We start from the raw sequence: 17083 nt of genomic DNA, 5'->3' as shown, positions 1-17083 counted from the left end.
ACTTAATTGGGAGCTAGTCCTTCGTCTGTTGTCCGCTGTTGTACACGGAGCTCCCAGCTCACACGCCTTACCTGAGATACCCAATCCTCTGATCTGCTTACGGTATTGAACTTTATTATTCGTCTCCGTCTCTTTGCCCACCATGAAGTCATCTCGGGCAACCAGTTCCCTCCACTCCCAACTTCGGCCTTCTGCGCGAGTCGGGATTGCCAATCCAACCATTTCGAGTGCTGCTGCGCTACGAAACTCGACAAGACGACTCCGTGTTCCAGCATCTTCCACGACTACAAGGATGGCGACATTTGCCTCGTTCAAGATCCCTAAGATTGTCAATGAGCCAAATGTAAGTCGACGTCTTCGCTCCATTTCTCTTCTCTCTCTCTCTTTCTTTCAATACCAGAAGAGGGACGCAGGAGGAGCTTTGCTGATTCGCGGGTAGCATCATTATGCGAAAGGATCTGCACAGAGGGAAGATCTAACGGCCGCCGTCGAGACCTTCCAGAGCAGGATCCCGCTCGATGTACCGATTGTTATCGGCGGCAAGGAGGTAAGTGCTACTCCCGTCTCCCAACCGCCACCCTTCTAGGGCGACCGCTGTCTCCTTGACGGCATGGCACTGACACATCATACCCTATCAGGTCAAGACATCGTCCACCGGAAAGCAAGTCAACCCAGCCGATCATGCCTCGACTGTGGCAACTTATTCAAAGGCTTCCCCCGCCGACGTATCGAAAGCCATTGATGCCGCCCTCGCGGCCAAGGCCGAATGGGAGTCACTCCCGTTCGCCGACCGGGCAGCCGTCTTCCTCAAAGCGGCTGAACTAATCTCAACAAAATACCGCTACGAGATCATGGCAGCCACCATGGTGGGCCAGGGGAAGAACGCGTGGCAGGCCGAGATTGATTCGGCCGCCGAGCTGGTCGACTTTTTGCGATTCAACGTCCAGTATGCCGAAGAGCTTTACGCCCAGCAACCTGCACACAACGCCCAGGGCGTGTGGAATCGAGTCGAGTACCGCGCCCTCGAGGGCTTCGTATACGCCGTCAGCCCCTTCAACTTCACGGCTATCGCTGGGAACCTGCCCGGCGTTCCGGCGTTGTTGGGCAACGTGGTGGTGTGGAAGCCGAGCGACTACGCCATCGCTTCGAACTGGCTCCTATATAACATACTACTGGAGGCGGGCCTCCCTCGCAATGTCATCCAGTTCGTGCCAGGCGATCCGGAGGAGGTTACCAAGGTGGTGCTCAACCACAAGGAGTTTGCGGCGTTGCACTATACCGGCAGCACGGCCGTGTTCCGGAAGCTGTACGGAGCCATCGGTGCTGGTGTGGCTGAAGGTCGGTACCGGTCGTACCCGCGCATCGTGGGAGAGACGGGCGGGAAGAACTACCACCTGATCCACTCGTCGGCAGATGTGGACAACGCAGCTATACAGACCGTACGTGGCGCCTTCGAGTTCCAGGGCCAGAAGTGCAGCGCGACATCGCGGGCCTACGTGCCCAAGTCGGTATGGCCGCAGTTCAAGGAAAAGCTCGTCTCGGAGACCGAGAAGCTCCGGCAGGGTAACCCAGTCGACCACATCAACTTCATGGGTCCTGTAATCCACGAAGCATCGTTCAAGAAGCTTTCTGGTGTCATCGACGAGGCGAAGAAAGACCCGGAGCTGGAGCTCTTGGTAGGGGGTACATACGATAACTCCAAGGGTTACTTCATCCACCCCACCATCTACCAGACAAGCAACAAGAACCACAAGCTCTTGAGCACCGAGCTCTTTGGGCCGGTCGTGACGGTCTACGTGTACGACGACACGGTGGACCCCGTGGGGGCGTTCGCGGAGGCGTGCGAACTGGTGGATTCGACGGGGGAGTACGGGCTGACGGGGTCGGTATTCGCTTCGGACCGGGCGGCGATACGGTTCGCCGAGGACAAACTGCGGAACTCGGCGGGCAACTTCTACATCAACTGCAAGAGCACCGGGGCCGTGGTCGGGCAACAGCCGTTCGGCGGTGGCCGGGCGAGCGGGACCAACGACAAGGCGGGTAGTCAGAACTTGTTGTCCCGGTTCGTCAACCTGCGGAGCATAAAGGAGGAGTTCGTAGCAACGACCAAGGTGGAGTACCCGAGCAACGAGGCGTAGGCGTGAGGGAAATCCTTTTTTTTTCTCCGCAGGTTAACACAGTTATGTCTTTTTTTTTTCTCTCGTTCCGTCGGTCGGCGCGGACAGTGAACAGCGTTGATGCATGGGCGGATCATGTAAACCGTGCGATGACACAGAAAATCCGTGATTAATTAGTGGCTAGTACCGTACCAAGTGGCGCTGGAAAGCGAGAATTTCAATCATTTCCCATCAAACGAACCCACGTGCCGTATCCCCTCCATTCGAAATTCACCGTCTACCTTAGAGAACCCCTGGCTGGGCCACGATAGGTGGAGCGTGCCATATGCAAGAGATCCTATTGAACGATGAGTAAGCAACGCTGCTCGGAAGCCCGGGCCACTACGAGGCCCGTACCATAGCTTTAAGGTTGAGTCTGGTCCGGAAGGTGGATATTCACAGGATTATCGGGTATTAGTTTTGCCTCCTATAACTATACGTTTTTGATCACGTTTACGGCTTTAAGACAATTAATTTAGAACCCCTCAATCTGACCGTTTTTTATCGTATTTATCCTTTTACGGTTACGCTGTATTCGACATAGGGAACCTCATTCAATTCACACGACACTTCAACTTGCCCGACTACCCACAGATAGCGGATATAACTTGACACCTTGGACCGAGGGACTCTTAATTATCTCTGTTCTAATTCAAACTCGATAAGATATTGACCAGTACTCTGTATAGACAAAATTGTCTCGGTGAGGTTCGGTCCGCGGGCGTCGAAGAAACACGATACCAACAGAGCTGGTCTTGCTTTAACCGTGAAGGGAGGGAGGCAGGTTGTCCCGACAGAAAGCTTAGAACAGGCGAGCACGAGAGTACTGTAAGACTTCCGTCTTCGCAATGCATGCAAGCTTTCCGTCCGCTGCTCTGCTTGGATTATTACTCTGTGTTGGGCTTCTGGGTGCGAGATGCCAGACGCCAGATGCCAGATGCCATCCACGGACCCCATGTGCTTCGAGAACGGTCTCTGATTGGCTGATGATCAAATGCTTCGGTGAGAGCTTCCTGCCCTTTTCTTCAAGCATACGTTCCTGTTGAGCGATGCGATTGGCTATTCTCCACGGGACTCCACGGACTCATGGACAGCTCGTTGGGAGTCGCGTGCTCCCCTTCCTACTGTTCAAGCGCGACGGGGTCTCAGGCCGCCGTAACTCTGCCGTTGGTAGGGGGTACGGATATCTACTTGATCTGTCATCTTCCTGTGTCGGGCACCGGTTACTCTCCGTACTCCTTTCCGTACCCTATCCATCTACCTTATCCAAGTGGGGAGGGTGTCAATCCCCACTGAATCCTCCCTCCCGGGCGTGCGGCCGGCCCACGATTTGGCATTGGAGACGAATACATATCGCATGTGCTACATGGCGAGCGAGGAGACTGGACCTACCCACCTTCGTAGACCCTGACGATCGGGAATCGGAACCTAGGTGGTCTGTCTCCGTCCTTGGTCTCATCCTTTCTCTCTTTGTTCTCTCCTCTCCTTTCCTCTACCCTCGTCTTCCTTTCCTCTCTTGTTGTCGTATTTTCCCTCCGTGTACCATGCCCGGCTTATCATCATAATTTGCATGTCTATCTGAGATTCTTTTTGATCCTTCTGGTGTGACAGGCATCGTGATCGTACCGTCGTCTTACTCCGACGCTTTATATCCTAAGGCGTTTGACGGGGGATCAACTGGACAGCGCCTGTTGGGGTTCGTTTTGTCCGGGCAGCGTTTGTGCAGTCTTACTCCTCGGTTTCCATTCTTCAAGCCGTTATCGACATATATACACATTACACTTCGCAGGGGGAAGACAGCGAAGAACCCCCCCCTTCTTTTTATCGTTTCGGGAACACCAGCCACAGGCCTTGCTTTGGCACCCATCCATAACGATGCCTCGCCTTACCTTTCCCTCAACTCCTCCCTCCCTCGCTGATGGGACGGCCACGGAAAACTATCAGGACATCTCCCCACAGCCAGCCTTTGAGCTCCCGCCTCCTGCTCTCTGTCAGGATCCCGCCACACTATCTCTCACGAAGACCAGGGCGTCTCCGACAGATGCTCAAGCTATATCTCCGGCGGAGTCTGTATATCCCATGCAGGCAGCCGAAAATGTCAAGTCGCGCCGCCGGGCTGCCTCTTCTGCCGCTCAGAAATCCTCCAGCAACCAGGCCTTTGCCCTGCCACCGCCCCCGACACGATCTCGCAAAATTATCCAAATGAAGCCCCCACGCTCTTCGCAGGACGAGTCAGCCAAAGGGCCTTCGTCCGCTTCCAAGGCGTCTACTTCGATAGCTCCCAAGGCCACAACATCTACCAATTCCAATGCCAACAGCACCAACGCAGGTGTGTCCAAGAAGAAGCAGCCCTCCGCTACAAGCGCGGCTGGGAGGAAGATTGCTCGGAAGACGGCCCATAGCCTCATCGAACGACGTCGGCGATCTAAAATGAATGAGGAGTTTGGCGTTCTGACGGGCATGATTCCGGCTTGCACCGGCGAGATGCATAAGCTGGCTATCCTTCAGGTAAGCGCTCCACGTGTCTGCTTCTTTACACGGAATGCCTCAGCTTTCGTGTATTTGCACTTTGACTGATTTATATGTTCGTCTGAAACAGGCTTCGATTGAGTATATCAGGTATCTCGAGGACTGTATCGCCCAACTGAAGGAACAGAGAGACATATCTCCCCCTCAACCCCCTACTCAACCATGCTCTCACCCTCCGTCCCGTCGGCAATCATGGCAGCAGCCCCAATTCGCGCCACATTATCAGGGGGAGCCCTCGGGGGATGTCGACAGGAGCGGCTCTGGGCCTCGCTCCCCTCCTTTCAGCGCCCAAGAACCACAATATCAACACCCTTCCATATCGCCAGCACTATCACCCGAGGACGCCAGGCAACGTCACAACTCGGACGCATCGGCCTCGACAGACCAGCGCCGCTTTAGCTACAGCAACTCGGCCACGACTTCACCTGCCTTTGGGCCCCAGTCATACCGCTACGGTGGCCCTCTGTCGTTCACTGCTCCGACAAGTCCGGCTCTGACTCCGCAACGCGAGCAGAGCGACCTAGATCAGGAGGCCACGGCTGCCCTGCTGATGCTCAACAGCGACAGGAGGGGTACGTATGGAGGTAGCAATGGCCCCAGTCGTGGCATGTCCGTACGCGATCTCCTTAGCACGTGATGGCATGCTTTGTCGTGACACTTGGGTCGTGTTTGTCCGCTGGGATTGCAAGGCTTATATTCCTAGTCTCGTTGGGTCTTTGCTGTGGGGGTTTCTCTTTCATTTTCTTCTTTCTTTCTTTCCTTCTTGCTTTCTTTCTTTCCTTCCTTTTTTTTTCTTTTTCCCCCCTTCTCGATCTACAAGGCTTCCACTTCAACGTTCCGAACGGCGCACTTTGCTTACAGAAAAGGGAAGGCTGGTGTTAATGAATGTTTTTATTTATTCGTATTCTGTTATGGTCATCATGGTCAAGAAAAAGAAAAGCGAGTGGTTACCTTATCGTAAAAAGTCCGGCCGTACCCCCTGACATTAGGGTAAGGTACCTTATAGAGAGGGTTTAGACTGCTCAACGTACGGCGTTGCATTGGCCTTCTTTCTCATCTCACCCGTTCACGGGGTTAGCCACCCAGACATCGATGTCTTGTATCCTTGTATCTACTTCAGTTGAGATGGGAGGGAATGCCGTGGATATGCTCAGTTTCGTTGGATACGACCGTTGCGCATGGTTCGATGACGGTTATTCAACGTCAGACGCTGTTGCGGTGCGAGGTCCCAGGCTCAATCTGCTAAGGTGGGATATTGTTTGCTCCTGCGTCAGGGACCAGGTTATAACATGCCTTCCGTCACCCCAGATCAGCCCAAGAGGGACCGTTCTGGCTTGATACATAGTGACCAACCGAAAAAGGGTTGCAATTCCGTTTCATCAGTTGGCCGAATCGTACGAGGCGAGGCCTTGTTCGCCCAGAGTTGGTTGACGCGGATAAAAGACGAAATGTCTTCGTGTCAAAGCTCGAACCGGGGTCGAAAGCACGTAACCTCGTCCATCTTCACTTGAGGTGAGAGCAGTTCTCACCGAAACAACTGATGAGACGTCTCCATTTGTGTGGTGGTCAGTGTCGGGGTAGACTGGCCTTGGAAGAGTATATAATAATGCCGTCCTCGACGTTTAGCATCTTTCTTGTTTCTTGTTCTTCAGGCAGACAGGCGCTCCTTTCCACCTCCGGTTCTCATCATCCCCTTTTCCCAAGTCAGGCTCCGGCAGTCTGGCCTTGTTTTGCTCCCCCATTTGGTTCTTCTGGGTCTACGTAATTAGCTAGACTTCCCGCCCCGCCAGCTGTGCCGGCCTGGATAAGTCACTCTTTGCCTCTTTTTGCTTTTGCCTCCCCAGCTTTCCCAGCAGCCGGTCTCGCGAAACCGACGACGACGACGGAGACTATCTCGGTTATCTCCCCGAGTATACTGGCCCGCCGCTTTGTGAGAAGACATTTGAAGTTCAGGCCGTCTCCGGAACAGGAAAAAGGGGAAGGGAAGGGAAGAACTGAGGAAGTGGTTGAGTCTTGGCGAACTCGGTAAACTCGGTGAACAAGATGAACTTGGTACGAAATGTCTATCCAGGTACGTACCCTAGCCAACATGAATCGGATCCCGCTGACATGAGACACGAACCAGAAAACATCAGTGCACCTTGTCAGCTGATACCAGACGGCACTGAGTGAAAATGGAAAATTTGCCCCTTCCCTCCCCACAAAGTTTCACCCCACCAAATCTGAAGTGCGAAAATCGTTGACCGGAGGGGCCGCCATATCACCACGACTCCGTCCATCGAAACCACAACAACTTCGCCATCCGAACCGACGACATCCGCAATAGAATATACGCGGACAGAGTCAATATGGCGCAAACCAACAACTGGGTAGATATCGTGGAGAGCTGCCCGCCGGGCGACGGCTGGGGCCCTCCAGTCACTACCGACACCACATTGAATGGAGTTCCCTATGCTCCCTTTTCCAAGGGCGACAAGCTTGGGCGCATGGCCGACTGGACGACTGATGGCAAGACGGATGGTCGTGGAGGAAGACAGCAGTATAACCGGAATTACAGGGGTAAGTGATTTCGCCGAAATCAACCACAAGGCATTCGTATATCTCTTGAGATGCGCCCATTTCTTTTACTGACGTATGTTTTTTTCTGGTGTTTTGCAGATCAACAAGTTTACGGCTCAAACTCTGCCGTCACATTCAATGCCCCCCCTGCCGAGGACGAATCTTCCTTCTCCGTAGTCAGCAACACTCGAGACACTGCCAAGACAAGGTACGGCCGAGGCGCCATCTTCACCCGCGGCCGCGGTCAGCGTGGTGGCCGTGGCGACGCCCGGACAGCTCGCAGCTCCGCGCTTAACCGGACGGGTCCGCCAGTGGGACGTGGTGGCGGCTACAACGCGGAACGCGGCCGGGGTGGTGGTCATCGCGGCCGCCGCTTTGGCTGGAAGGACTACGACAAGCCCCAGCGTAACCGCGACGCCAGCATCAACATCAAGCCCGACTGGACTCTTCTGGAGGAGATGGATTTCAACCGTCTTGTCAAGCTGAATTTGGAGACGGACGACGGCGAGGACGTGGACAGCTACGGCTTCGTCTACCAGTACGACCGCTCCTACGACAAGCCGCCCGTCAAGGGCGCCGAGAAGAAGCTCACCCCGATCGACCGCGCTGCCTACAACGTCACCACTTCGTCCGATCCCATCATTCAGGAACTCGCGGAGAAGGATGAGGCCGTTATCTTCGCCACCGACAGCATTCTGTCCGTGCTCATGTGCGCCCCCCGCTCGGTATACTCCTGGGACGTGGTCATCGTGCGCCAGGGCAACAAGATCTTCCTGGACAAGCGGGACAACGCTGCGCTAGATATGGTGACGGTCAACGAGAACGCCGCCGACGCGCCCCTCGAGGCCGAAGGTGGCAAGGAGGGGATCAACAACCCGCCCGCCCTGGCCGAGGAGGCGACCTACATCAACCACAACTTCGTCAACCAGGTCGTCATCGAGAACGACAGCCGCCGGGTCGACATGCCCCACGCCAACCCCTTCTACAACGCCTCTGAGGATACGGATCCGCCCGCCTCCAAGGCGTACAAGTACCGCCGCTTCGACCTGTCGACCGCCGACGAGGAGGAGAACCCCGTCCACCTCATCGTCCGGACCGAAGTGGACGCCGTTCAGAAGAACGCCATCTCGAGCGAGGACCAGTTCCTGACGATCAAGGCCCTCAACGAGTTCGACTCCAAGGCCCAGGGTAGTGGTGGTGCTCTCGACTGGCGGACCAAGCTCGTGAGCCAGCGTGGTGCTGTCGTCGCCACCGAGATGAAGAACAACAGCTGCAAGCTGGCTCGCTGGACCGTGCAGAGCATCCTGTCCAAGTCGGATGTTCTCAAGTTGGGGTATGTATACAATTCTTTGCGGTTTTGTTCTTCTCTATATCTCTGTCGCTCCGCTATCTTTATCCTCGCCTGTTGTATTTCTAGGCAACCGTCTAGCTAACCTCGTCTTTTCTAGCTTCGTGTCCCGTGCCAACCCACGCTCTAACGATAAGCACGTTATTCTCGGTGTTATTGGCTGGAAGCCTCGTGACTTCGCTGCCCAGATGAACCTTTCTCTTAACAACGGCTGGGGTATTGTCCGCACCATTGCTGACATGATTCTTGCCCGTGAGGACGGCAAGTACATCCTCGTCAAGGACCCTAACAAGCCTGTACTCCGCCTTTACCAGGTTCCTGCCGGTAGCCTGGACGGTGATGAGGACGACCATGAGGAAGAGGATGTGGCGGAGGAGAGTGCTGATGAGTAAAACGAAGGCGCCTGGCGAGATAATAGCTGTGGAGGACCAGATTGTTGCCCACTACACCAGCAAAAGTGGGAGAATCGATGGGGGAAAAGTTTCCGTGATTAGCTAGGTAACTGGCTGGCGGGCAGCAATACCAGCGCTCGTCTGACTGGTAATATCTCTGGGGTTTTCGGCTCACATCATGTATGAACGACCAAATCAACTCTTTGAGGAGCTACTCTTTTTCTTTTGTATCTTGCGCATAGAGGGTGCACTTCAGGCAGACGATGGTCTTAACAGATTTACGAGGTTTTCCTTCCAGGTTTCATGACAAGCAGGGCTTTTTTTATGGTTGATGAATGCACGAACTGTAATGGAAGTGCCAGTGGAGAGTCCATTGAACATTTCGAAGCATCTAGCAGAAACCAAGAAGAGAGCACCATATGTAATAGGGTGGTAGAAGAATGGGCTAAGATTTTTTAGCCGGTACATCATCTCTTTTCTTTTGTTCTCCCCTGAGAATAAAATAAACCCATCAACGCCGTATCATGACATGCTAATCTATCCTCCCAGCCCGAGAGCAAGCCAAATTCGACGAAACACTCGCCATCAGAGCGGCAGTCGGCAGTCCAGGACATTGCAGCCTGTCCAGTAGACCCTCTCCAAAATAAGCAAGAAAATCCCAGGTCGTGATATCATTTGCATGGTGGCCCTCTTCCCCCCTCCCGCCAGGGACCAGGGAAGATCAACTCCTAGACCTCAAAACCGCTCTTTCATCCTGGCAGCTACAGTGCGAAGGTTACCATACACCTTCGCTGGCGGCTTGCCAAGAATGAGGGAGACGATGGACTGGCGTGCCATGTTGATGTTCTGGTAGGCGCCGAGAATGCTGATCTTGTTGTCGGCGAGCAGGATACGGGTACGCGTGGCGTTCTCGATGGCGAACTTGACCTGGCCGTTGCGGCCGGCAATACGGGCGATGGCACGGCTCTGAGCATCGGTACCCATGACTTGCCTTACGTCCTTGATCTCGAAGCTCTCAACTAGAAAGGGGGCGGAAAAAGTTAACTCGATGCCCTACGACGAAGGGGAAAAAGAAAAAAAAGAGAGAAAAAAAAAGACGGTAAAATCGTACTGTAAAGGTCATCGAGGCGAAGCAGGGCGATGGCGTCGTCGACGTCGAAACCGAGAGCGAATGCGCGGACAAAATCCTCGCCTTTCTGGAGCGCGCCATCGTCGGCGGTATGTTTGGAGGTACGCATCTCAACCGTCTTCCGGCGCGGGTTCATGCGGACCTGGAGCTTGAGAGATTCGACGAGGGGAGGGTAAATCTTGGGCCAGTTGTTCTTGAGGCGAGTCAGACAGTTGGGCGGGATGGGGACTTTGCGGACCTCTGTCCGTTTTGCCGGATCCTGGGAGGAGGGGGAAAGCAAGAAGGTTAGCGGTTAGCAGAGCTGTCCTGCCTGGGGGCTGAGGGAGGTTTTTTTTGGGGTTTGGGGTTTGGTCTCACGATGTCTCTGCCCGGCGCAAACCTAGGTCGGCCTTCCTCGTCGATAGCCATGCCATCACCATCCTCTTCGCCTTCTCGTGACCTTGGAATCTTCTGAAGAATGAGCTCCGAATCTACATCTGCGGGCAAGTCGGGGGCATCGAGGAGAAGTTCCTCGTCCTGTTGGGGCTCGTCGAGCGGAAGGTTGGATGGCGGGGCATCGTCTGCCGTTTTGAGGGCGGTCGGGGCGGGCATTGTGATGGGCGATGCGATTCCAGTAAGGTCGGTGAACAGAAAAGAAAGCGTGCTGAAACGGCCTCCGAAAAATAGCCACAGTGTTGTTCACTGGATTCAGCTGCGATCTGGTCTGCCGTTATTCGTGTTTGTGACTTGGGACTACCTCCTCAAGCCAAATGCCCACCATTCGCTCCCATCTTGGTCGATATTCGGAATCGAGGTCCAAAATTTTGTGTCTGTTATCGATAAGCGCACGGACGCTTTGCTGGACCCATTTTTCAAGTAAAAACCTAGTCAAGGTACCTAGGTGTACAAGCTTAGATAAGTAGGTACTTATCCATGTGGAGTACTTCGTACTAATCCGCTCACCAGGCAGGTATCCGTACTTTTCAATTTTGTCACGAGAGCGTACATTGTACAGCGCGTCATGACGCCGGGTTCGTCCGTCTTCCTCTATTACTCTGTAAGGTACTCCATCCTTTCGTACTATCATCACCTCTTTACTCCTCCCATACTCGCGCACGTCTGTCTCTAACAGAAGTATGACCTCGTCTTCACCCTAGCCGTGTCACCTACCCATATAGGGACGCTTTTTGCTGGTCATATATTTGTTCCTTCTTCCGTCTGTTTCCTGGCGGAGGAGCAGGATGAGCTGGAGACATGCCGACTAAGCTCTCGACGATTTTCCTTGGGCGTCGCTTCCTCATCTCCGCCCTGGAATCTGCCACGCCCTTAGCAGCTCCGGCTTTCCTTACATCCACGAGAATAGCTTTGTCTGCCGCTCCCATACACAGCCTCACAGCAGACTCGTCGCCCAAGTTTGCTTGTCGCCGATCAGTACATACACAGCGGCCGATTCCGCGGTCATCAGCTCCCCATGGGCCCAACGCCTTGAAAAGCCTAACCAGCGGTGGTTTGCTTCTCATCGGCTTCACCACCAATGTCTCCTCTTCCACCCCTTCTGCGGTAGCGGCAAAATGCACCGGCGCTCCCGAATCCGCGACAGGCGAGAACTCGGCAGTAGGTTCCAAGATTCGCCAACTCGCGCAACAGGCATGGAGGAGGGGTCTGCATACAGATGCGAGCGCTTGGAAGAGCGACAAAAGCTCAATAGGAGAGAGGCGATACAGCTCAAAGAGCGGAAACGAGCCGAACAAGGCCTCAGTATCTCAACTCAATCACGACGACCAACCCCAAAATAGACGAGAACCCAAGCCTGGGGAGCCAGTTAGTCGGCCAGGCCATAAACCCGAGAGTCATGACCACGATCCGGAATCTCTCACCTCAACCATGTCGAAATATCTACACATGCCCATGATGCCACACAGACCAACGAGGGAAGAGCTGCTCGCGGCAGCCAACGGGTTTTGGGAAAGAATGAGGGTGCGATTCAAGTGGGCATCTATCAGGAGCATGCGGCCGTGGAATATCGATGAATGGGGTGCCTTCGTGTCCTGGTTTCTTTTCGGCCACATTGTTTGGATTCTCGTGGGCACTACCACTTTCTTCTCCATCCTGATCTTGTCCATCAATACTGTTTTCGCCCAGGGTAAGCCAGTCAACCCTCAGCTTGCCTCTTTTCTAGGCATCTCTCGCTAACCGCATTCTCCTTCACAGAAACCGTCGCCAAGTGGGTCGGAGACTACCTAACACAGTCTGCCGGCGTTACCATCGTCTTCGAATCTGCCATTGTGCCTAAGTGGAAGGATGGCGTCATCTCCTTCAGGAACGTCTTCATTTCTAGGCGACCTGGCCAAACCACTTCATCCGTCAGCAAGGGTTCCTCCACAAGTGCGGCGGCTGTTGCAGCCGCAGGACGGCCTCATGACCATGACGACGACGACGACGACGAAAAGCAGACACAGACACAGCCAACCGAAGAAGACGAGGGCAACTATACCCAATTCGATGTCACAATAGCGAACGTGAATGTCACCCTGTCGTTCCTCAAGTGGTGGAACGGTAAGGGGCTTCTCAAAGACGTCGAGGTCAAGGGTGTCCGGGGCGTCATAGACCGTACATCGGTACAGTGGTCAGGAGAGGCCGTCGACCCCTTATCCTACCGTCATGAGCATCAGCCTGGCGATTTCGAAATTGATTTTTTCCGGCTCGAGGATCTGCTCGTCACCATTCATCAACCGAACGATTTCCGCCCCTTCTCCGTTAGCATATTCTCCGCCGAACTTCCGCAGCTCCGTAAGCAGTGGCTCTTCTACGACTTCCTATCTGCGACCCACATGTCAGGCTCCTTTGACGGCTCGCTGTTCACCATTCACCCGCGCCAAGTCCACGGCGCTGTGGCTGGTGATAACCGAGATCTAATGGAGAATGTAGGGGAGTCTTCCGCATGGAAGAAATTTAGCCGTCTACGGATTGATGGGCTGAAAATTGACCACCTGAACCGAGGAGTGTCTGGCCCGTTCGGGTGGATTTACGAGGGCAATGTTGATATTGTCGCCGATGTTATGTTCCCGGCCGACGCCGATGAGAGCATCACGAAGGTCATGTCTGACTTCTATGACCAACTTGAAGATATCGTCGTTTCCAATCGCCTCCGCCTACTCCAGAAAGACATCGCTGCTGATCCACTGACGGCCCTGGCTCCCGAGGCGGGCCACATTACCGAAGCTTCGGCTCAAAACTCTTTAGGGCCGCCTGAACCCCAGGACTTGGGAATGCCTTTCAGCTCGTCCTCTGCTTCGTTCGAAGATGCCCCCACCAAGACTGAAGAAGAAGACGACCGCCGTTACCTCATCATGGACCTTCGCATCCACCTCAACGATGTCAAGGCCGCTGTGCCTCTGTTCACCAACGACATCTCGTACGTTAACCAGGCGCTTGTCCGGCCCATTGTCGCTTACATCAACGCCAAGCGGACTTACATTCCCATGACTTGCCGCATAGTCAAGCGCGCCTCCGACTTTGACGGCTCCTGGACCGTCTTCGACTGCGGTCTCATGGACGACCTGTCGGCCGAAACATATGAGGCCTTTGCCCGCGATGTCGAGAACCAGCAGAACCGCGTTCGCCGGCTCAAAAAGGTTGGCTTCTGGACTCTCAGTCTGGCCGTCCATGCACTCTTCATGGGCATGGCTGGGACAGTCGTCTAAGGCTTGTCCTCCTTGTACCAACTCAACACCCCTCTCCCCCCTCTCTTGGGTTATCATGTTATAGAAGATAGAACGGGCGCTTCAAAGGCTCAGTATGATGTGTTCGCAGTTTTTACATTCGCCGAGCCATAGTGCCACCGGCCCCCTTCCATACGCGGGAAATGAAGGCAAATGATAGGTGAAATGGGCGTTTGCGGGTACTCTGTTGTATTTTATAGTCGGATAGACAAGCGGGTGGTATTGCAGGAAGCAAGACGGCCGCATTCCCTACTGTATCTGTATCTTTGTGGTACACTTATTGATAGATGGCCATGGCCATTGTCGTGTCTCTAACTGGAAAGTTGGAAGAAAGGAGTGTGCTGTAAATCTATACCCCATTCATCATTCTTTCTCATGTCCAACACTCACAAAACGACGCAAACTGTTGCCTGCGATGAAGCCAGTAGATAGTTTCACTGCTGTGTAACGGTAAGAACGTGTAACGATCTGCAATCAATATATTCTCATCATGCTTGTTTTGAGTGAAAAAGCAACCTATTTGCTGCGTCACGGGAAATGCCTTCAAATCATGACCCCTCGCCGTGAGACGGTTCGTATACCCTTTCGTTACCTGTGTCCTTCATGTCCTCCGCATTGTCCCAGTCATGCCATGCCATTCTACCCACCCAACTCGTTACATTCTAAATGGACCGGGAAGAGCGCAGTCTATCTATGCCCAATACATCCGTCTCTCATCAACGTAGGTTGCTCCGCTGCACTCGCTTATGCTTCTGTCATCAACAGCGATTCCACACTCGGCCAACCCTTCTTGACCCCAGCTGTTTGTTGCCCTCCGCTAGATCACGCGACAGCCGACTAGCCCTCTAGTAGTCCAGGCCCCTCGACAGCTACCCTCCTTAGCCCTGTCGCTTGGCGATAGCGGTGCGAAGACGTCGTAGTGGCCACGGCCCCCGTACGTTGAGGATCAGTTTGAGAGAAAGCAGGGCCCCTGGCGTTGCAAGTCATGGCACGGTAAGAGGCCGGCTCTGTGCAGCCATTTCGCGGCACCGGGACTGGACGTATAGAGGTGTCTGGGGTGGGATAGTCGTGGGTTGAGAGCGAAACATAGAAACCAATCGCTTCTTCACATGAAATCGTCACTGTTTCCCGAAATTAGCATTGTTCGTCGAGTCCCAAGGTCTGCCTGGGGCTTTGGACTCACTCTCCGAAGGCATCCTCGTCATAAGCCTGAGTGTCTGCAACGTCGGGGCGGGAGGCGACCAGCGTAGCCTTGGTCTTGGAAGCCTTGGATTTCTTGCCGCCGCCTTGGGCAGCCTTCTCTTCCTTGAGCTTCTCGTTGCTGAGAGTGGTCAATGTAGAGGCGACCTTCTTGATCTGGTCGCTGGGAAGATCCTTGGCGAGCTGCTTGGCAAATTCCTGTAGGAAGAGAGCGTAGTGTGCTTTCTTGACTTGAGCACCGATGATAGGAACCAAGGTGTTGCGAAGCAGTTCAAAATCGGCCTTCCTAGTGGGGTTGAAGAGAGGCAGGTCGGCAATGTTGACAGTGACCGAAGGGTCGCCAGCGACGGGAATTGCGGTGCCAGCGGTGGTAGCCTTGCGCCCACTAGGAACAGAACCAACGCCACCAAAAAGTTCCTCGGCATGGGCAAGGTCTGCCTCCTTCTCGGTGCGACGGAGCCGTTCACGCTTCTGAGCCTCGGTCTCGTTTTCGTCGCCCTCCTCTTCCTCAGCGGCGCGTGCAACACGGGTTGCCTGGTGTTCGGCAATACGTTGAGCCTTGGACTTCTTGTTCGCCTTGGCCTCAGCCTCAGCCTTAGCCTTGGCTTCGGCAGCCTTCTTAGCCTTTTCGCGTTCTACCTCGGAGTCTTCGGCGGCATCCCAGGAGTCGAGAACCTGTGAAATAAATAAAATATTAGCAATGGACGCGGCGGACAGGGAAGTGGGGGTGGAAGGGTAAAATGATGGCGAGGCCACGGGATAGCATACGTCACTGTCTTCTCCTTCCTCATCGTCAAACTTCCGGCGAACAGCAACAACAGGGGGGGAGTTCGGTGCGCTGCTACTGTCACTCTCCTCTTCATCTGCAGAACAAAAGGCGGTCAGCCAAATCCAGTAAGGGTAGCAGGGGCCGCACATGGAAACGACCCGACGGCGTGGTGTCAAGGCGATTCCTCTCAGAGCCGTCTCCACCAAAGTGGATGGCCATGAGCGATGACAGCTTGCGGCGCATGTGCAAATGGTGCAAAAAAAAGTCTGCGCACGGGAAGAATCAACAACTTACCCCAGTTTGCTCTGCCAGGCGACATGATGTCTAAAGGCAATTTTTGATATGTGGGAGAGTCTGTGTAGGATTGTGTGGTGTTCACGCGGGAAAAAAAAAAAGGGTTGTCCGATGAGTAGTTGAGTCGTAGGGGTGGATAAGAGGGCAGTTGACTGTGGCGGGATTTTGTTTTGTGGAAGAATTATTAGTTGGGTTGGGTTGGAGAAGAGGGTTTAAGGCTTTGTTCCGCAAGGCGAGTTAAGGGAAGGGCCAAGGGAGGGGTGGAATGGCTTTGGTGACTCCGTGGCTGAGAATTTCGTAGCGCAGGGGAAACGAAAGGAGGGGAACCCGCGAATCGATAAGGGAACGGAATTATAACTAAGGTAAGCCGTAAGTAGTGTACCGGAAAGACACCAAGACAGGTGTATTTGTACCTGTCGTACTCGGTAATTCCAAGCAGGGAGTTAGTCGTCCGTGGTTGCTCGCTCAAACTAAGGTACCTTACCTTACATCCTGCACCAACACATTATCATCCGGTATAAGCCGTATACTCAATCCATCATTGCCTCTTAATCTCTATGCATCCAGGTCAGGTTTTATATATTTTGAAGTCCTATGATTGGCTGTGCATGTATACTGTAGAAGGCGAGAGAACCAGTCAATCGGTGTAGGCTACCTTATTTGTTATAGGGCCATATGCAAGTACAACAACACACGAAGTACATGAGATGCCAATACAGATACCTTCGGTACGTACCTAAGGTATCGAAGGTACATCGCGACTTGTTGCAGCCCAACGATCATTGCACGTGTTGCATGACTTCTCTAGCCGCTGCCCAATGACAACTGGGTATGCACTTCCAACACTGAATCCAGATATTATGGAGATTGAATAGTATATCGATTGTATTGTCTTCCATCAGCATGGTTTCTATCTGACCCCCAAAATACGCTGTGTGCAACAGCACCATCCAAGTTTCGTTTGTTTGGAGGACGCGGGTTGATTACATAAGGCACTTCTTAGTAC

At 53.8% G+C, this 17083-nt stretch overlaps 7 protein-coding genes across 7 annotated transcripts; 5 read left to right on the top strand and 2 right to left on the bottom strand.

Moving 5' to 3' along the window:
• Positions 1–142: 142 nt before the first annotated feature.
• On the top strand, positions 143–2138 carry SODALDRAFT_273733 (1-pyrroline-5-carboxylate dehydrogenase; the record flags this gene model as incomplete). Its single annotated transcript, XM_028607916.1, has 3 exons — positions 143–343; positions 440–547; positions 639–2138. The coding sequence occupies 3 exons, from the start codon at positions 143–145 to the stop codon at positions 2136–2138; spliced, it is 1809 nt and encodes a 602-aa protein (XP_028467633.1).
• Positions 2139–3145: 1007 nt separating this feature from the next.
• SODALDRAFT_138892 (hypothetical protein) lies at positions 3146–3876 on the top strand. Its single transcript, XM_028606767.1, has one exon. The coding sequence runs from the start codon at positions 3206–3208 to the stop codon at positions 3719–3721; it is 516 nt and encodes a 171-aa protein (XP_028467632.1). The 5' UTR covers positions 3146–3205; the 3' UTR covers positions 3722–3876.
• Positions 3877–5550, top strand: SODALDRAFT_138898 (hypothetical protein). The gene is made up of 2 exons (XM_028606768.1): positions 3877–4664; positions 4756–5550. The coding sequence occupies exons 1-2, from the start codon at positions 4032–4034 to the stop codon at positions 5320–5322; spliced, it is 1200 nt and encodes a 399-aa protein (XP_028467631.1). The 5' UTR covers positions 3877–4031; the 3' UTR covers positions 5323–5550.
• Positions 5551–6710: 1160 nt separating this feature from the next.
• On the top strand, positions 6711–9110 carry SODALDRAFT_138861 (eukaryotic translation initiation factor 3 subunit D). Its single transcript, XM_028606766.1, has 4 exons — positions 6711–6756; positions 6821–7244; positions 7344–8577; positions 8693–9110. The coding sequence occupies exons 2-4, from the start codon at positions 7034–7036 to the stop codon at positions 8982–8984; spliced, it is 1737 nt and encodes a 578-aa protein (XP_028467630.1). The 5' UTR covers positions 6711–6756; positions 6821–7033; the 3' UTR covers positions 8985–9110.
• A 183-nt stretch (positions 9111–9293) lies between these two features.
• SODALDRAFT_293389 (pre-rRNA-processing protein PNO1) lies at positions 9294–10877 on the bottom strand. The gene is made up of 3 exons (XM_028608713.1): positions 10471–10877; positions 10096–10372; positions 9294–10003 (listed from the first exon to the last, which is right to left on the bottom strand). The coding sequence occupies exons 1-3, from the start codon at positions 10702–10704 to the stop codon at positions 9720–9722; spliced, it is 795 nt and encodes a 264-aa protein (XP_028467629.1). The 5' UTR covers positions 10705–10877; the 3' UTR covers positions 9294–9719.
• A 304-nt stretch (positions 10878–11181) lies between these two features.
• SODALDRAFT_309396 (mitochondrial distribution and morphology protein) lies at positions 11182–14220 on the top strand. The gene is made up of 2 exons (XM_028609105.1): positions 11182–12235; positions 12304–14220. Exons 1-2 carry the CDS (start codon positions 11347–11349, stop codon positions 13794–13796), a joined length of 2382 nt encoding a protein of 793 aa, XP_028467628.1. The 5' UTR covers positions 11182–11346; the 3' UTR covers positions 13797–14220.
• SODALDRAFT_349945 (translation initiation factor eIF3 subunit) lies at positions 14092–16489 on the bottom strand (the record flags this gene model as incomplete). The annotated part of the gene is made up of 5 exons (XM_028613447.1): positions 16078–16489; positions 15783–15877; positions 14998–15689; positions 14205–14224; positions 14092–14129 (listed from the first exon to the last, which is right to left on the bottom strand). The coding sequence occupies exons 1-5, from the start codon at positions 16100–16102 to the stop codon at positions 14092–14094; spliced, it is 870 nt and encodes a 289-aa protein (XP_028467627.1). The 5' UTR covers positions 16103–16489.
• Between the last annotated feature and the right edge of the window lie 594 nt (positions 16490–17083).

This window comes from Sodiomyces alkalinus, assembly GCF_003711515.1.
Source record: "Sodiomyces alkalinus F11 unplaced genomic scaffold SODALscaffold_3, whole genome shotgun sequence".
NCBI classification, from domain to species: domain Eukaryota; kingdom Fungi; phylum Ascomycota; class Sordariomycetes; order Glomerellales; family Plectosphaerellaceae; genus Sodiomyces; species Sodiomyces alkalinus.
This window is presented reverse-complemented; position numbering and strand designations above follow the sequence as displayed.